Source organism: Leptosomus discolor, chromosome 3 (genome assembly GCF_034619465.1).
Source record: "Leptosomus discolor isolate bLepDis1 chromosome 3, bLepDis1.hap2, whole genome shotgun sequence".
NCBI classification, from domain to species: domain Eukaryota; kingdom Metazoa; phylum Chordata; class Aves; order Leptosomiformes; family Leptosomidae; genus Leptosomus; species Leptosomus discolor.
Genome location: NC_141393.1, coordinates 8837048 through 8856155, shown reverse-complemented (window position 1 = coordinate 8856155; position 19108 = coordinate 8837048). Strand labels below are relative to the sequence as shown.

Sequence of the window (19108 nt, the reverse complement as noted above, 5' to 3'; positions counted from 1 at the left end):
CTCTTTAAAAGACACTGCAAATCACCAGATACAAGTGGAGCAGTTTGAGTACCCAGCATGACTTCAGATACTACAAAGACATCCATAGGGCACTGACAAATAAGACACAGGACCTAGGGAAACACAGGCTCTTCTGCAATACAGATGGAGCCAGGCAAGATACCTGAGAGTGACACAATCCCGACTCCTCCTGCCTTGCTGCCTCACTGCTGCCCGTCCACGAGCACAGGGCAGCAGCCAGGACCAGCCCTTGCAGTAATGGGACACAGCGGGGAAGAGAACGGAGCCACGCAATGGAGCACACAATGTCAACGAGCACACGGAGAGGAAAATTTTACTTTCCCAACAATGGGAAACATGAAGCACCTCATTCTCTCCATTTTATACATCTCTCTCTATATGGCAAAAAAAGTGTGAGGCAGTACTGTGAGTGAGAAATCATATGATTCTCCTTCACTCCATGGAAAAGGTGACTGGACATGCTGGCTTTAGGTCATGAGCCCTGCTGTTGAAATTCAGCAGTCCCAACCCTGGCTGGAGGAGAGGGTGACGGGGAGAAATTAAGGTGCAGAAATTAAATTTCTATTGCTATCCCTGGCTGCCCTCTTCCCTACTTCTCCAGCATTTTCTCCTGTGGGACCAAATAGGAATGATCACACAAGCCAAGCATTACCAAACACATTAACTATTTGGAAATAGATGCAAATAACACGGGGCAACATTAGCCGCACCCTATTTAAGGCGGCAATTTTTCATTAATAGATTGAAATTCTCCCAGCTAAAATGCATCCACTCAAAAGCATACCAATTTTAAAACTTCATTTTGAAATGAAGTGGACAAGGCTCTTCCAAGACTTCAAGTCCAAGCAAATGCTTAATTAGGAAACATTTCCTTACCAAGAAGGTGGTCAAACACTGGAGCAGGCTTCCTACAGAGCTGGTTGACGCTCCAAGCCTGTCAGTGTTTAAGTGGCATTTGGACAATGCCTTTAATAACACGCTTTAACTTCTGTTTAGCCCTGAAGTGGTCAGGCAGTAAGTGCCTTCCAACTGAAAATATTCTATTCAACTTTCTATGAAGTAAGAGTTTGGTGTCCTTTACCTCACACACACACAAAAAATCTAGTGACATGAAATAAAGTAATTTGCTTTTGTAAATATTATATGTATTTTAACTGTGCAATTCAAAATCCATTTTTAGTCTTTTATGTCCTTGTCACACTCAACATTTGAACAAAACACATTTTGAATGCAACTGTATTTAATCAATAGTAAAAGGTCAGTTACTAAAAAGAAAGTCCTTAACCAAACAGTAATAGAAACTGGTTTTATTAACTCTCCTAACTAGAGCTCTAAAATTTTGTTGATTAAAGCCTAATTTCAAAAGTTAACTTTTTAATTGGGAACACTAGGGCCTGCTGGCTCCAGGAAGTTTTTAGTAGAGGTCAAAAGATTGCTGGAGATCTAATTTTTCATTTCTAATAAAAAAGGAAGTCTTGCCCTTTTGCTTGCAAAGATAGACCTTGAAGTGTTAGTAGGGAAACAAAGAGCGTATCCATCAAAGGCTCTCATGGTGAGGTTATACAAAGCTTCCCAAGACAGTATGGAAGCCAACAGAGCCTGCTAATGCTGGAGAGGAAATTAGCTGAACTTCTCTTGCAAAGACCAACAAGGCAGAAAGGCTCAGTAGCTGCTGCCTAATCTAGGATTAAAGAGACCGGTTCCTTACTCCACCACAGATTTTCTGGGTAACTTAGAATGTGTCACTTAGCCTCAGTTCTGCACCTGGAAATGAAGATAAATACTCTCAACTTCCCTTACTGTGACATGAAAATAAACACACTAAACCAGGAGGCATTCAAATAGCTTGGCAATAAAGTACAAGTACTGCAGACAAATAGGAAATAACAAAGTACAGCCCCATTCAGTGAGGAGATGCCCATTTCTTTTCCAAATCCTTCTTGCCTGCTGGGATCCTGCAATGCCTTCATGATCTTCCCTCAAACAAAAGGGAGGTTCACGGGGCAGAGGAAGCAGGGGAGGAAAAGTGCCTTATGCTTTCCCACCCGGGGCAAGTTTACATGTAAAAGACACTAAGGCACCAAGCTTTCTCCTGTCAGCCTTCTGTTCCCAACGCTCAAATTTAAGAGGTTACTTTTCTCAGACATTTAGCAGAAAGGTTCATCTGCAAAAAACTCAGAAGAGAGGCCTCACTTGGCTGCCTTGGACAGACCCCAGGAGCACCCCATCTCCTTCCTCTGACAACATGCAAAGCCGCTGAAGACCATCTGAATAACTTGGGCAAGCTCAATCTCAGGAGGCTGACCTAGCCCTGGGTGGTGGGAAGGGCTCGGAGAGCCCCCTGGCATCTAGACAGATCAGCTTTACTGGAGGGGGAAAAACCTGCCCCAAATTTACCTCCAGAGGCAAACAGAGGGATATTTACACAAGACAGCTATTAAGGGAACTTGGCAAGGACTCTTCTCATGTGGAAAAGGTTTTATTTACTACACTCTAACAGGACAGGATTTTGTTTACCACTACGGGTGCATTTTCCAGAGAGCTTCAAAGGAAAAGAATAAATAAATAAAATAAAAAAGGTGCATGTGTGTGAGGAAAAAAGACACTGGCCATGTAAAATGCTGCTGTAAAAAACCCAGGTGGTAGTGTTGGAAAATATTACAAACAAAATAGTGGACAGTTGTACAGTTTTTCTAACAGTTGTGTACAGTAAAAACGATTACAAACAGAATTAAATGTTCCTTGATTAAAACAAACTCATATCCCACCTGGAAAATCCTGGCCAGGCTCTCATTGTTCCTGAGTGACCCTAGGGCAGCCACGGGTTACAGCCGAGCCCATAAGTCACTGAAACAGTCTGCCCGGCTCTTCCCAAGTCCCCTCTCTTGGGAACGGCAGGACCAGCTAAAGAGCCCTTTGTTTCCATTTAAACATATGTAGGGGTGGAAAAGCTGTTCAAAACATTAAAGAGAAACAACTGAGGACTGTTACTATTCCAAGAAACAAATCAAGACCAAAGTCTGAAATGCCCGGAGCGCTGGCAGTGCCAGCTGAAGTCAGATGTCACTGGAAATGCTCTGCATCACTCTCCTGGGAGGGGGGCAACCATTTCCCATCAAATCTGAGGATTTAAAAATCAGTGTCTCCTTCAGATGTATTTTTTGCATTATACTTTTACTTCTGACACTGATGATACAGACACATTTTATAAAGAGCGCAATAAATTAAAGCTTTTATAGGCAGCTCATCAAAAGGATGAAACACATCCCAAATTCAGCTAATAGCTAGTAACCATCTTCCATTTAAAACACTAACACTGACAAGTAATATAAGCAAGGCAAATGAAAAGCTATGTCAAAGTTGCTGCATTGTGGGGTTTTGTGTCAAATAAGCCTATAAAAACCATGAACTGATGTAAAATCAATTCAGATCTCAAACAATATAGTAAACTTTCTAAAGAACTATAAATAAAAGCTGCATTTTAGATAAATAAACTTTTATGGTTTTGAACTATTTGCAGATTAAAAAAAATAATGTTACTGGAATAGTTTGCATTTTTGCATTAATTAAACAGTGCATAAGAACCAAGGACAACTTAATGTTTTCCTCTTTCAGGCTGAGGTTTATTCAGGCATAATTCAGACTGCACCAGTAGACGTGGCTACAATTTTCCTCACATTTTCACAGAGGCTGGCTGGCGACATGTACATTATAAAAAAAGAAGAATAAGCAGATACCCACGTCAGATAAATACATTCCACTCCCTCAAACTGAACTCAATGCAGACACAATTAAATCCTGTTTTCTCTCTCCAAACGCTTCCCACTCCTTTGATTCTGCCACTGGAGAGAACACAACATTTCTTGCTACTTCAGCCCCTGACTACTCCCACTGTACCTCCCTAAGCCACATACACAGTTTGCTCCTTCTACCATAATATTTTTTAAGAAACATGTTGTCTTCTACTTCAGAGACTGATCTGTCCCCAGGTAATGTCTCTTGCCTCTATGACTTCCAAGTCACTCCACTAATTCATTTGGGCCACCCAAAACCAAGGTGCTGTCTCTGAGCTCTGAGGATGCTGCTGCCCATCACTACTTCTTCCATGTTATCTCTTTCCTCTAAAACCCTCTAAAACACACTAACCAATCTTCAGTCTTGAACTTCCTTTTCAAAATTTATCCCAAATTTCTTCATAAGAGTTCCACAACCAACACAATGACAATGAACACTTTCAACTCAGCAAATCTACTTAGCAGTGCATATAAATCTTAAAGTGTTATGAAAACTGTATCTCCTTTGAACAGTATATCACACAGCACATTTCTCCTCCACACAGCATATGCCATCCTCTGCTGGCTTCTCCAGAAGACCAAAGCCAACTGCAAGCTTATCACCCTGAACGTGCATCTTCATTCTTGCTAAAGCATCTTGTCACATGGCCACCCTCTACACCTGCTCTTGGTCCCTCTGGACCAAAGGCCCTGGGAACACATCTGCCTCCTGTAGCACATTTCTATATTGCTGGATCTAAGCTGGAAACAAACATAGCACACTGATAATGATCATCATAATTAATCTGTGGAGGCCTGAACATATTTTTAATTTCAAAGGCCAGCAATACGCACCTGTGGCTCTCAAGTATTCAAGAGTCTAATGAAAGGATAAGATACCAGAAATGGAACTTATATTTCAATATTCAGAATCCATAATTTATTTGGGGTTTGTTTTTCAAATGACACTGGACTTTAAATACTAAGAAAAAAAACAACAAAACAAAATCCAAACAGTAGAACAAAGGCAGAAGCAGAACTCACTCTCACAAGTAGCACAGTTAAAACTTAATATCAACTACAAAATTAAGTCTATTTAATGGATTTTTAAAAAAATCAACATTAACAGAATTGAGCCATACAGTCATGTACTACCACTTCTTGATTCCCAGGTAGCACAGTAACCATGCAGATGAAGACGGAGTACTTCGTGATATCTATATAGAAAGACAGAGCCCGTCTTTGCAGTCTTATTCATACTTTACTCCTAGTATTTTATGTGAAGTGTCACACAGGATATTATCTCCATTTAATGAAAAAAGCTGGGAAATTAATTTAGGTTATTTATGAGGTGTCAACCAGAACAGTACATCTTCCATATAACTGAGATACAATACTTTAAAGAAGGATATAAAACAAGCAAAGGACTGTCTGCTAGAGAAGTTAGCCACACTTGATGCACAGATGGCTGCTACATTACAATATACCTATTTGCCTCTTACAGCTTATACTGCTTCGAACGCTTTTTTATCACTACCAGTGGGGGAAAATGGACTTGCATATTATGGCTAGGCTATCATTCAGTAGTATCAAATACCAACTGCAAATAAATTACTTTAAAAATGTGACATAAGCATAAAAAATATTGGTAATGCTTTTAAATCAACACTGTCTTTATGCTAATGATAGATTTATACTGTTCAAAGTTCACACAGAGACTTTACGTTAGAAGACGAGGTAATAGGCAAGCTTTCCTTTTAATTATATTATTCCTGCAAAACCACATTATTTTAAACATGCAAATGCAATGACCAAAACACTATCAGAAAGCACTAATTTTAGAATACTGAATGTAGTTTCTAAACTAAAAAAAAAAATCATCTCAATCTTAAAAAGAAAGCTAAGCTGTTCAACTGCTAAAATATAGAATGAGGACAGCAACCTAGAAAAAGTGTCAAATCAAATAGAATACTGATGATATGCACATACCGCTTTAAAGTAGAAAAGAACTAAAATAACACAGAAGTAATTGTTTGATACTAAACTCCAAATTCCAGCAACTGAAACACCAAATAAAAGAAATAAAACTATATAAAACAAATACATTTGGATGGTCATCAGTACTTAAAGCTTATATGGATTGTAATGAAGTTCTACAAGATGAAAACAGGGATGATGTAGAGCAAGGAGTACTCACTTGCAGATCTGGCCTGTAAGCAGTCCCACCTCCAGCCACTGATTTCCTGTATGATCTTTGAACAAATTTCAGAATTTATCAAACACCTTTTTCCCCAAAACTAAAACGGGAGCGATACTGTCCTTCCTGCAAGCATTAAGAGAAGGAAATCCATATATCTGATGGAAAACCCACTGGAATGCTAATCCGTTCTTTAATGCTGCCACTGCAGGAGGCTTGGGGTTAATTTTCATTTGTTTTAAAAAAGAAAAACAAAACAAACAAATAAAAAATTACACCACAAACAAGAAATCCCTAGCATAGCACAGGAAAAGTGCAGTTTTATACTAGAAGAAAATGTTGAGAAAGAAGAAATTTAGAGTTATTGATGAGAGGCAGAGTGACATTTATAGCTCCTTGTAAATATTAAGTATTGTACATTTAGAAAGGGAAAAATTTTACTTGAACCACAGGAAAAATTCCCCTTTACTTCATTATATAAAACCAGCAGTGACAAAGTTAGCTCGTAAACACTTACCTTTTCAAATTCTGAAACAAGATCTAACTGGGATAGCTGACTTGCTACAAGTATCTTTTATTTACTTATTTATTTGTTTGTTTGAAATGTGAAAGGATACGAGGAGTTCCTTCTGTCCTACACACCAGGTAGAGACATGCAGCAATTACATGGGTCATCTTTCTCCCCCGGGTTAGGTGTTTGCTCACAGCCATCTTGAAAAAATTAAAGGCAGTATCCAGACAATGTTGATTGAGTTGAAGCTGGTTTCCCAAGTGGTGAATCTGACGTTTCCCTAGAAAAATTAACAAGGGAAAAAAAAAACGTTTAACAACTTTGTAGTTAATGTGCTTTTGGGTTGGGTTTTTTTTTGGTGGGTTTTTTTTAAAGACAAAACTGAGGGGTTGGATTTTGGATTTCATCTCTGTGTGAAATACAGTAAGCTCTCAAGTTTCAAGAACTATGCATCCTCAGCTCCTCAGGACAAAAAAATTGCCTCATTTTGGACTGCTGGAATTGAAATACATGCAATAAATGAGCCCTGGAAAACAAAGCTGCAAACATCAGCCCCAGAGAGGATCCAAAACCTAGCCAAGACTTCTCAGACAAAAGATTATGCCCCCCTCCTTTAACATCGTTTGACAAGTAGCACTTGGTTAGCTGTAGCAATGTACTTCTGAAAACCGGAGGTCATGGTGTGTTTGACACTGACGTGCAAACAGAGGAGACGTTTTGCTGCATCTCTCCAAGAACTGACGAAGTTTGCAGTTCCTCTGACCACAGCCAAAGCCCACAAGGAAAGAAGCTCTGCTCCGGGCTTGCCCGTGATCACCACCGATGGGAGGCGCTTCCTTCCTATGAACACTTTCACACCCGAGCCTTCATTTAAGGCTTGGCTGCAAGACTGCAGAGATTAGTTTGTGGCTTCAGAAAACCAAATGTGCCTTCACCCTTAAATAAAACAATAAAAAAGGAGTATGTTTGGGATGATTCATGGCAGGAAGTGGTACATCTGCTGGGACAGATGCAGGAAGTGAGGTCTGGTCCATCCTCACAGCTTCAGCTTCGGAAGAGTGTGCCGAAAAGACAGCTTAAGATGGGGGAAGTCATGAGGAAAACAGAGTACTGAAGTTCCTCAGCATACGGGGTCAGACAGCACATCAAGAAAAATCCTTTAATTCAATGTGCCGGGCAGATGTTTCCAGCACATGTATTTACAGGAAACGCTCGTCTGTTCCCTTCAGAGATGTCATGACTGGCTTTGCTGCAGGCGGCACGATGCCTGCCATAAGCCTCAGCCACCATTGCTCACAGAAAGCGATAGTGACCAAACAATGCTTACCAGAGCCACACCAGAACCTGCACAGACTACACATCTTAATTTTACACAAATCCCTACACGATCATTACTAATAGCACAATAAAAAATGCTTAACCTCTGAACAATCTTCTGCCAAAGATGCTGCTTCAATTCAGCTTTAACAAAAAGTGACTCCAGACATGCAGCCAGGGTCAGCAAGACTCTGGGCAAACAGGAGCGGCCACAAAGCAACAGCTTCTCCTTCCTGCACAAGTGGCAACGAGTGCACTCACCAACAAGATCTCCTTTAAGGCACGTTGGTCAACCAGGTGTAACACATGTGGATGAAGAAGTAATGACAGAGGAAGAATACGTCACCTTCCACAGGAGGTGTGGGTACAATAAGCTACTTAAGAGTAATCCAAAGCCCATTAAGTGAATAGCTTTTCCACTGTCATCAGCAGGCGCTGGACTGGTGTTCATCAGCCTCAGACTCCCAAATACAAATAATTCATCTTCCCAAAACTGATACTAACTAGCGCTCTTCCTCCCCTGATTTTATTTCACACTCCACAATCTGTAGCCTGAAGTGGGCTCAAGGCTTTCAGTGCTCCTAAGAAAGCATCAATTTGTTCTCATCAGGGCAGGGCATAAAAACATTACCCATCCTTGAGTACTAAAACTCGTTTCTGCAGTGGCAGCAAAGCAGCTTGCCTGATTGCTCCCCTCCCCGAGCAAGTCCACTGCGGAGGCCAGCATGAATCAGTGAGGCTATCTAAAGTGATAGATACCTCTTCCTATCACCTAAGCTGCCTGTTTTATCTGGTTGTATTTTGCCACGCATGGCTGCTGAGATGAAGTTACAAAGAACTGTCATCTGTATAGATTTTAGGCACTACATGCAGATGTACAACCATTAGAAAAGAAATAAATAGGCATGACCATGCCCACATACCTCTCCCTCAGCTGCAGGGAGATCCAGACTGGAATCATTGCAGCAGCAAGCGCGCAGCATTCCCTTTAAGTAAGATGGTCCAATTCAATGTCCTTAAAGTCACAAAGGCAGCTGATAGCAAGACACAACTTCAGCAGTTTTAAGTGTAGTCTGAATCTTGCTTTTAAGTAAAGCTTTTGTAAAAACTTAAAAGAGAACAGTGGCTCCTATGCCAAAGAAGTGCCACATGCACTCTCCTGAATGCTTCCTGGGCTAATGTGGAACTGGTATGCAGGAACCACCTGGCTCCACAAGGACCAGGCTTGTGCAGGCCACCAAGCAAGAAGAGGTGATGAGGAAGCTTCCTATGCCACCAGCACAGCGGCAGCCACTGTGGTCCTGGGCACACACCAGAGAACAGCTCAATTGAGCTAGAGATGCAGCTAAGAACAGGACAAGCATCCATGAGACTTCTCCCCCAGCACTCCTCATTACGAGGTAATCCTTCTCCCAAGAACATCACTCTCATTCAGGGCTCCACACCTCAGAGGGCACTTTAGAAACAAAGAACATACCAGAAGAGAAAACAACAACATTGAGGAAGATATTTGAGATTCATTTCTTTCATAAGCTATTTTTCCCACTGAGCTGGTCCCATCCCCAAGCAACCATTAATATTCTCCAAGTATTAAACCTTTTCTTAATTTCAAGTGTTGAAATATAATTCATCATAATCCACCCTAGGTAAACAGCAAGCATGTCTTGAGTAATATATGCTTTTTTAGCTGAGCTTTTCATCCAGCATCAATATTTTAAAATGCAGTTAACTTTAGGGGTGACTAGTCATTGTCTACTGATAAATACCAAAGAGATCTGAACACAGAAAGGTACTCGTCCACTTAGGAAATGCTGTTGATTTGAATGTTTTACTTAACCTTCAGCACACCAGTGAAGGCTTTAATGCTGTGTGCTAGTACTCCCTCAATCTGCTTTGTAGTATTACGTCAGTCACATAGTTAGTGGAAAAGTAAGACAACTGTTACACTGCCGTTGATCCCCAAAATGAACAACTTAACATAGGACAAGATGTGCATCTTGATGACTAACTTGATTTTGTCCTTATCTGTTATGAGAGAGAAAGAAATATACTGCTTATAGCATCACCTAAGATAAATATTTACATTCTGTAACCAGTTTCCTATTTACTAAAGAAAGATCAAAAGCTTTGTTGTTCCCCCATCACCACCCCCGCCCTTTGAATTTAACATGACAACAAAATTCTGTTTTTCTGGTATCTTATGTAACACTAACAAAAACAAAACAAAAGGCTGGAATTAGCATTAGCAATCACGCTTCTAGATTTCTCCTCCACAGAGAACACAAAATACCTTGTTCTCCTTCTGGTTCCTTTACAGATTCAAGAAGCATCACCATCAAAAAGGTAACTCCAAGAAAAGGCAGGTAGCAGATAAATGCTATTGCCCCAGTACTGCAGTACAGCACCAAACCGTTCTACAGCGCCCTCATCCCAGTCAGATGACAACCAAAAGTATGTAATTTTGTGACTTCCAACCTTTCCTGCTAATCTCACCGACCTGACATTTCCAGAGATGAAAAATGCATCTCCGTAATATTTTATTTAACTATAAATATAGTGATTTCATCTATTGGTATCTGAAGAGCAGATGTTCATACTTAGAGAAATTTGGCATAAGAAAATAACTGATCAAAATAAATTCTCTAACCACTGCTCCAGTTACTGTTGACAAAGACAAACAAGAACAGAGACCAAATACCCATTCGTACTGCCAGTCCTCAACATGAAAAGTCCTCATAACTGTGCAATGGTAGCCACAAACCTTGCTAAGCATTCACATACCTTCTTACATGAGTGACTGCTCCCCCAGCAATATGGTCAGTGCAGGGAGGAGCAGCAGAGCAGCTGCAAGCTACAGGGCTGGGAAGATGAGCAATTCCCTCCAGCAAACCCACAACAATGCATTATGTCTATCAGCCCTTGAACATACTCCCACTCCCACGGCTCCTTGCTAGCTAGGTGGCATTTTATAACCTTCCATTTGCTGTTTATCTCCTGACTGTCATTTTAGTTTGCTCTAGACTACCAGCGTGGCTTCAATCAGCCCTAACGGCTGGCTAATGCCCTTACTGCCAGTTTGACCATATGGTCCCAGTGTGCAGTGAGCTGGTCCAGCTATCTGCAAGAATGCAACAAGCCTTATGATCTCAGCCAAAACAGTGGGAATATCCGACATTACAATGCAATTTATTAGCAATCTGCTCAACTCGGTATTCACCAGATTACATTGCAGTGTTACAAACTCAAATGAATTGAACTGTTCTACTGGATGAAAAAGAACTGCCAGACCTTTAAACCCTGCCGTGCTCTGGGTTATAAAACAAAACTCAAGACAACAGCTCCCTGACTTCCTTATCCATTTTATCCAGTAGAACAGTTTTTTAAAAAGTTTGAGTGGGACACTAGTCTAAAAACTTGCAACTACTGTCCCTCAGTACTATAAAGGAACATCATCATGTGGAACAGTCAGAAATAAGTATTGCATTTTTTTTCTATATTGCTAGGCAGACTAAAACATGTAAGACAAAATATACAGGGGTAAAACAAGTCTCCTAGTAGGTGCATCTTTTATTAGTAACTTGCAATAAGAGTTGCCTCTTTGGGGTCTTACAGATCCTGGGATTCTTTTCTCAAACTAAAAGAAACAGAGCCTCTAAGGTCAAAACTTTACTTCATGTTGCCCTTGCAATTTAGTGATGGCGTTAAAGTGGTGTCTAACAATCTTTGGGAAAAGGACAAGGAACGGTGTCTTTTTAAAAAAGCAGGACAAGCTCATCGGCAAGGTTACAAAAATCATCCTCCTTCCCTCATCAGTAAAACAGTAAAATTATTCTTCTTTAAAGACCAGAAGTCTAGAAACCACAGAATTTTTGCAACATACAGGACACAGATCAAGCAGTTCCCATTTATTTCTCAAAGGCTCATCATATCATTGGGGTGGAGGGGGAGGCAGCGGAAGGAGAGAGTGGGGGAGAGAGTGAGAGAGAAGCCTGCACTTCTGCAAGTAACACACAAAATCAAGTTCCCAGGCTACCAAGTAGTAAAGTTTATCACGCTCCTGAATCTGCATCTAAAAACAAAAGGACCTTTTCAGTTTTCAGTTCCAAGCCTACTAAAAAAAGTGTTTCTACCCATCTATTCCCAGCATGCTGAAAGAAACACCACGCTCTTCTCAATCAATCAACCTCAATGCTTTGAACTGGCACGTAAGACCTGAACTGACAAGTTCAGATAGAACTGCTGAATGCTACTATCCTTTTATTTCAGAAAATTTCTATTCTTTTGATGGAGGAAACAGTGGTTATTACAAAGTAAAACGTTTAGACTAGAAATCACTGTCACAAAAATACTTTGCAGAAAATTTGCTAATATTAAATGCTTACACGAGAGGCAGTCGATAGCAAAACTGCAGCTTAAGTTATAACAGCAGCAAAACAGAAAAAGGGCGAAAATCATCCCATTCTTTACAACCAATTTTCTTTCTTTTATGATCTCGTTACTACCGAAACATCTTGTTCTCTTCCCCAATTCAAGAGGAATCACACCTTTTTTTGGATCCCTTAAAAGTCAGTAATGTCAAGCAGCTACAGCTATATATTACTCTTATCTGGCTTCTGCCTGCTCATCTGCAACCCTCCCCTCAGACTGACAGAGACTGTAACACTGCTCTTTCAAAGTAGTACTTTTCCGTATGAAGCATAAGTTTCCAGGGAAATAACAGGCAGAACACAGCCAGAGCTTAACTGAATTGTTATTACGATACTAAACTGCATCATCAAAACTCAGGCACACAGATTTTTCCCCCTTTCTGCAATTTGCTCGAGGGGCCCTGGCAACTAGCACTCCCTGAATTGGGCAATGGAGTCATGTTAACAGCACTAATCCTTTTTTTTGCAGAAAGGATTGTTATGGTAACAAACACTAGATTCTATTAAAGGAAACATTTCGGATGGGTTTTGCTTGGGTATTCATTTCCAGAATCTGAATTACTTCACTGACTGAATTTTATGTGCAGATTTTATTCTGCATTTGGGTTTTCACTCCTTTTCTTTCTTTGAAAAGGCTCCCCAAAAGAACTCCTGAGAAAAGGAAAAAAGAGCAGGTTTTATGTGTGGGCATCCCTGCATGCTTTGTCATATCTTTCAACTTCAGCAAGTCCCAGCTCAAAGCCTGAATGAATTTCCTGCTCTTTGCTCCATGCCAGGATTCTATGTTATTTGTATTACAAATAAGTAAAATAAACAAATAAAGCCACAACAGGGAAAGTCCACAAGTAACACTAGGGCTACTTTATGAAGGCTGGTCCCAGAAGTCTAATCAAGGGTAGAGTCCCGTGATCAAAGACAAGAAAACAATTACAAGTCCAAACAATGGAGGGAGGCAGGGAGGAAACCGAGGCGATGGCTGCAGCAATCATACGGAGCATTTCCAGCAACACGCACGATCCCATGAGCGAGAAGCAGCTTTATCTCTGCGAGCCTGTAATGGAAAAGGCCAACAAACAGCAAAAGCAGCAGCACAGTAGGACATTACAGCAGTGCTGACCACGCACAATAACAACTTCAATATTACTAAGGATAGCTAAGAGTTATTCCCAGTAACACCTAACTGCCTGTGAGGAAAGTGATGAACGTGCTGGCCTTGTTCCCACGCTCTGCCTAACTTCAGCCTAGCTCCAAATCCCCGCTTCGCCACCATCTAATTGTGGGTGCACCCCACAGCCCCAGATCCGTGCTCTTCCACACAAGAACTCCCCAGTTCCTCCACGGGATGTGTCAGTCCTAGGGCTGAGCAACCTGGAGTCCGTGCATGCTCAGCCCCCCTCCAACTGACGCATCCCCATGCCTGTGTCACTGGCCCTTTCCCTGTGATATTCCACCAGCTGCACCAGCACAACTGTTTGTGGGGATGCACAGAAAATCAAACCAGTAAACTGATCCTTGATAAAAATAACCTTGTGAAATAAAAAAAAAATTAATCCAGACCTGTTTACTGAAGGATTGATGCCTCTGCTTTATCTTCTTACAGCCAAAACCAGACTATCTCAGCACAGAGTCCTGTATTCAATTTCTCTGCGTGCTGACAATAATCCAACCCATCCATTTTGCCTCCCCTGAGAGCACCCCAACTACCAGGTGCAGCTCCTGCTCTCTCCTGGTAAAGCCCTTCCATTGCACATCAAATGTTCATTCATTCATTCATTCATTCATTCAGCTAAAGAGAACTAGCATGCGTCTTTAAGAATAATGGCTTAAAAATCCAAATAGTGGTCACTACTCCAACCACTTCTTAAATATTTGATACCAAGCTACTTTTCTTTCACCTAGAAAATCTGCTGTTAACATCTCTTCCCAGCACTTATCTGTACTTCTTTAAATATTCATTCCCTCAAAACTGGCCCTTGTATTCCATTAACGCCAAAGCAGGCCTGCAAAGCGCCCACGTAACTTCCCCCACCCTCCTCTTCAAGCACTTTTTCCATTCCCCGATTATATGATACCACTCCCACATGGGCAGCCTCTTTGCATAAGCAGCAACTGGCCATTTGAATTAATTTGCCTTACCCACTCTGAAAAATTTGGCATTGTAAGTGGTTCCTCTGACTTTTTGCATTCAGTTCCCAGAATTCTGCTTCCCTCACAGGTGGTATTTTTACTGCTGCCATTTCATTCCCATTATCCATCTAACTGCTACCCCTGCTTCAACAACAGACTAAAAGCCATACAGTTTATTCATGGGCTGCACCTAACCTATTGCTAATCTTGTCCCATCATCCTTAGATAGTTGCTTGCTTGCTTCTTATCCTTGCTTAATTTTTTTTTAATACAGCTAAAGAACTTCATGCTAATGAAGTCCTTATTGAACTTCACCTCTGGTGTCAAGAGTTGGAAAAGCACAGCCAATGCTGAGATCAAAAAACACAATAAAAAAATGAGTCTGTTGCTTCACTAGCATCTGAAGGTGCTGGATCACGACTGTTTTAAGTCAAGCTAACGCCCAAGCTGTTGCTGCAGACAGCATTCCCCCCTCCAGCATGACATGTACATGGCCACATGCTGACACAGATGAGGGAACTTGCTCTGCTGAAAATTAGCCCAAACAACAAAAAGTTGAATTTTCATTTGGACCAGTTCCCTCACATAAGTCAAGAAGCAGACTCCCAGGCACTAACGGCAGCAGAATGTGGCTGGGGTGAGGAGAAGCACTGTCAGCAGCAGCGTACACGTGGATCGACTTAAAGCAAATGTGAGACTGCAGCCTAAATGGGTCAAAGAGAAAAGTACACACTACCCCTGCGCTTCCTCCTGCTTCCCTGCCACTGCTCCCAGCCCTTGCTGCTCCGCTCATACAAGTGAGCTTACAGAAAAGCCAGACTTATCACAGTTTAAATAAATGCTAACATGTTCATTAGCTGTATTTGTATATTATAATGCTTCAGGTCGTTTAATTTTGGAAGAAAGCAAATATGGACTTTTTTAATATCAAAAGTTTAGTCAACTGAATTTTTTACTCATGTAAGATTTGCAGCTGTTTCAAAGTCGAAACAGCTGGAGGGCTGCACTACCGGCAAGAACTGTGAGCACATGTATGATTAATGTAGCATAACCCTTACCTATCTGACATTAAGGGAATTAGAAAGACAAATTTAACAAACCAAGAACTTTTAGGTAGTGGTAGCTTTTGAGCATGCAAGATTTCCTTCTGAAAGCACCACTGGTTAGACTTTGCTTTAATCTTCCTCTGTTTCGTTTGGACAGTGAATTTTTCTTTTAAAATTACATTTTAAATGACAGTTATTCTTAGAGATTTTTCTATATCTATATACATGTAAAGCCTTCTCCCCACACTTATCAATTACCAATTGTTACTCTTGTCACAACAAGAAATGAAACATGTCTGCTGTCACACAGCATTACTGCTGATCCAAATACTACCTTCAACTATCCAAAATCATTTCTACATCACTGCAAGAAAAAAAAAAAAAATTTGCTCAGGACATAATCTGACAGTTTTGAAAAGATCACTTTTTTAAAGTTTAAAAAACCTGTATTCCAGTATTATGAGAGAGATCAGAACTTGTTTCATACTTAGAAAGCAAAAAGTATTTAACTAATAAGCAACTGTCATCAGTCCACACAGATAGAAAAATTCAAGAATACAGCCAATTGGTAAAAGTTATCAAAATCTTAAAACAAAACAAAAATGAAGACCAAACACAAAAGGATCCATTGCTGCAATGGAAAACTTCACAGATGTGAACAGCATATAAATCAGTGCAGCGTTATCTGGTTGCTGACAGTAAGTTCTAGTGCTTTCCCCGCAGATCAGGGCTTTTGCAAAGCAAAGAAGAGTGAAAACTGACAGGAGCCATTTTTCAGTCTCTTGCGAACACCACAGAAGCAGACAGGAGCCCCAGGAGTCGAGGTGCTTTGCATGTACAAGGAGGATGCAGGAGCTGAAGGTTATCCCCTGGCCAGAACTGCCACTCAGGCCAAGGGGACAGGGACAAGAGCAGAAGTAACTGAGTTACCACAGCTGAACAATTACCCCTTCTCAGCTGCACTGCTGCGACTCTTCGCTAAGGTCACACATACTAAGATTGTTTAAAAAAAAAGTAAAAAAAAAATCTTGCTGTTTAATCCACCTTCCCTCCTATGAAGGCCAGTCCAGCCTTTCCCGTTTCCTGCCAAAAGGCTCCTGCGTATCTCTATGAACCTTCCCTACTTTCCTTGTCCAGCTTTACTACTTACCTTCTATAACATGTCTGAGAATTTACTTGTCCTCAGACACAGGCAGAAATATTTTCCTCCCCTACAGTTCAGCCCCGCTCCTCTGCATGCCAGTTGTTCTGTCAAAATACAACTGTTAGTGGTAAGTTATTTCCACTCTCCATCATCCGACTGTGTAGGCAGGAAAGACCTTACTGACAGAGACTAACGCCCACTCTGCTCTCAACCTGTATTTGACTTAAGGTTGCTGCTTCTTCTTCAGCACTGAAAAAAGGCCTGTGAGCCCAAAGGTACTCTCGGGTTCTGGGTTTTTTTCTTTCCTTCACCTCTAATTCTAGAAGCAAATCTAACAAAGGGCACTCTCTGCCCATCCAGACCTTACTCGTCTGGCAGCCAAATACGATGTATGACACAGTCATTCCAAAAGTAAAAATTTCATAAATATCAACTAATTGGCAAATCTCTTGTATCACCTCAAAAAATGGAAATATGGTGAGAAGGCATCAAGGGAAAAAGGATGCCGAGAGAAGTAGTTGAGGGGGGTGAAGAAAAAGAGGCAGTTATTAGAGATATCAAAGGGATAAGAGATAAAACATGATCTAAAAATGGAAGTAGAAAAAGAGAAGAAGCGAAATCAAGCTGGGAAAGGTACAGAGCCGTTAAAAAAGCAAGAAAGATTCCATTAGGTTAATACTTATTTAAGGTATTTTTATATGAAGCTGACAGAAGTGGTAAAATACTTCTTCCTTCATATGAAAGGGATAAGAAACCCGGCACTTAGGTAAGAGAGCATCAATCTTTATCCAGGCTGCAGCTAAAGAACGAAATTCTGCCCTTAGTTTGTCCCTGGCAGCTGAGTCCATCAGCTACAGATAACAAGGAGTATGAATCTAAGGGAGCTGCTCTCCTTTACCACTAGAAAAGGCCTGTTTACATCAGAGCTACAACTGCCCCTGATAATTTTATCTGCACTGCCCATAGATGATGGAAGAAGTTACGGACAGAGCTTCATCCTCAACTTGTAAATTTCCTTCCTTTCTAAACTAAAAATAAGTGAAGTTCCCACAAATCGCAGCTAAACAATGCAGTGAATCAGTGAAGCTATTTATCAAGCCAGTCTCTCGTGCTATCTACTTCAGCTTGGAGTTGAAATGAGGTTTACATTTAAAGAGAGAATGCACATATTTCAGGAACAGCCTTATATTTCTTTAAGCAATAATGTTTATACAAGTCAGATGTACAGACTGTTCCAGTAAAGAATCAAAATTACAATGCCATCTATGTATTTCTACAGAGCCAACACGGCCCTCTTAGAAAATGTTTGGCATATTTGAACACTATCTATCTGTGTGTTTGTGATCCCTTCCATTTATATGAGGCTACTCTTTATATACAGGATGTCATCAGCAACTGTTCTTGGAGGAGGGAATTCTCACTAGACTTTGTTCTCCTCCTCAGGAACCCTGATCACCCTGGAATTAAAGATGGAGAGCACGGCGAGGGGATAGCAGGAGGGTGTTTATAAATACCCAGAGATTGAACTTAAGAGCCTTCACCAAATTAACAAACATGATTTGTTAAGAGAACAGCAGAAGATCACAAGATTTCTGGAAGACAATGGAAGTTTAAGCCATAAATAGATACAAGTGTGAGTTCATGCCTAAGGACTAATAACATGAAATTAAAGGAAAATGTAAGCGCCATGTTAACGGGAACTTAACAACAAAATTCACTGGAGCTCATAATAGTTTCCCAGGGGAACGGGTGGAAATTCCCATTGCTTGTAACATATGAATCCGGGAAGGGCAAAACACAAGAAAAATGCATGATATGGGGTGATCCTGTGTAAGAAAAATGGGCTGAAATGATTTACTAGGTTAAAGTCCTTATGCCCTGCAAAACTTTAAGCTTAAGAGAGAGGCCACTTTGCAATGACAGTAACACTCCGTATTCTGAGTGTACAGAACAGGGGAAAAATCCCCCCACCCTTTCCTCCCCAAATAGCCATCTCTGCTGACTCTGTACTACAGCCTTCCAGCCTGCTCACAGTTTGGCAGCAGAACACTACAGACGCAATGTCAATCAGACAGACCAACCTGACCTGTATAGCAAAGCTCCACCTGTTCAGGTTCCCTTTTTAAGAAATTTCTTAAATTTCTTTTCCATAGTCACCCCTCCATTCTAGTTTTCCTAAATTAGATATATTAACAATACACTCCAAAAAAACCCCAACCTCAACACTTGTTCATGTAACAAAGTCTGAGAAATTTTGTCATAACCAAATCTTTAGATACCAACTTCCTTTGTTCTTCTAGACAATCCACCTGCCTCCAGTTTGCCAGTCATTAAAGAAAATTTTGGGTAAGAACGATGACATTTTTCTGTTCTTTATGGGCTAAACATCAAAGATCAATTACAACAGGGGTTTTTCTGTGCAGTATGACTCCAAGATAGGATGTGAGATCATCCATTAAGCATACATATCCAAGACTAGACGCATTATTAATTCATTTTCCCCTAGGTAATATGGCATGGTGAAAAATAGCTACCAGAGACCATA

At 40.8% G+C, this 19108-nt stretch overlaps 1 protein-coding gene across 3 annotated transcripts in view; it reads right to left on the bottom strand.

Annotated features, from left to right (window-relative positions):
- The window catches only part of BRF1 (BRF1 general transcription factor IIIB subunit), a 171026-nt gene that overhangs the window by 118900 nt on the left and 33018 nt on the right, over positions 1–19108 (bottom strand). For all 3 annotated transcript variants that reach the window (XM_086463613.1, XM_086463611.1, XM_086463614.1), the window contains exon 3: positions 6609–6782. In XM_086463613.1, coding sequence (XP_086319739.1) covers positions 6609–6782 — 174 coding nt within the window. The remainder of the gene's footprint in view (positions 1–6608; positions 6783–19108) is intronic.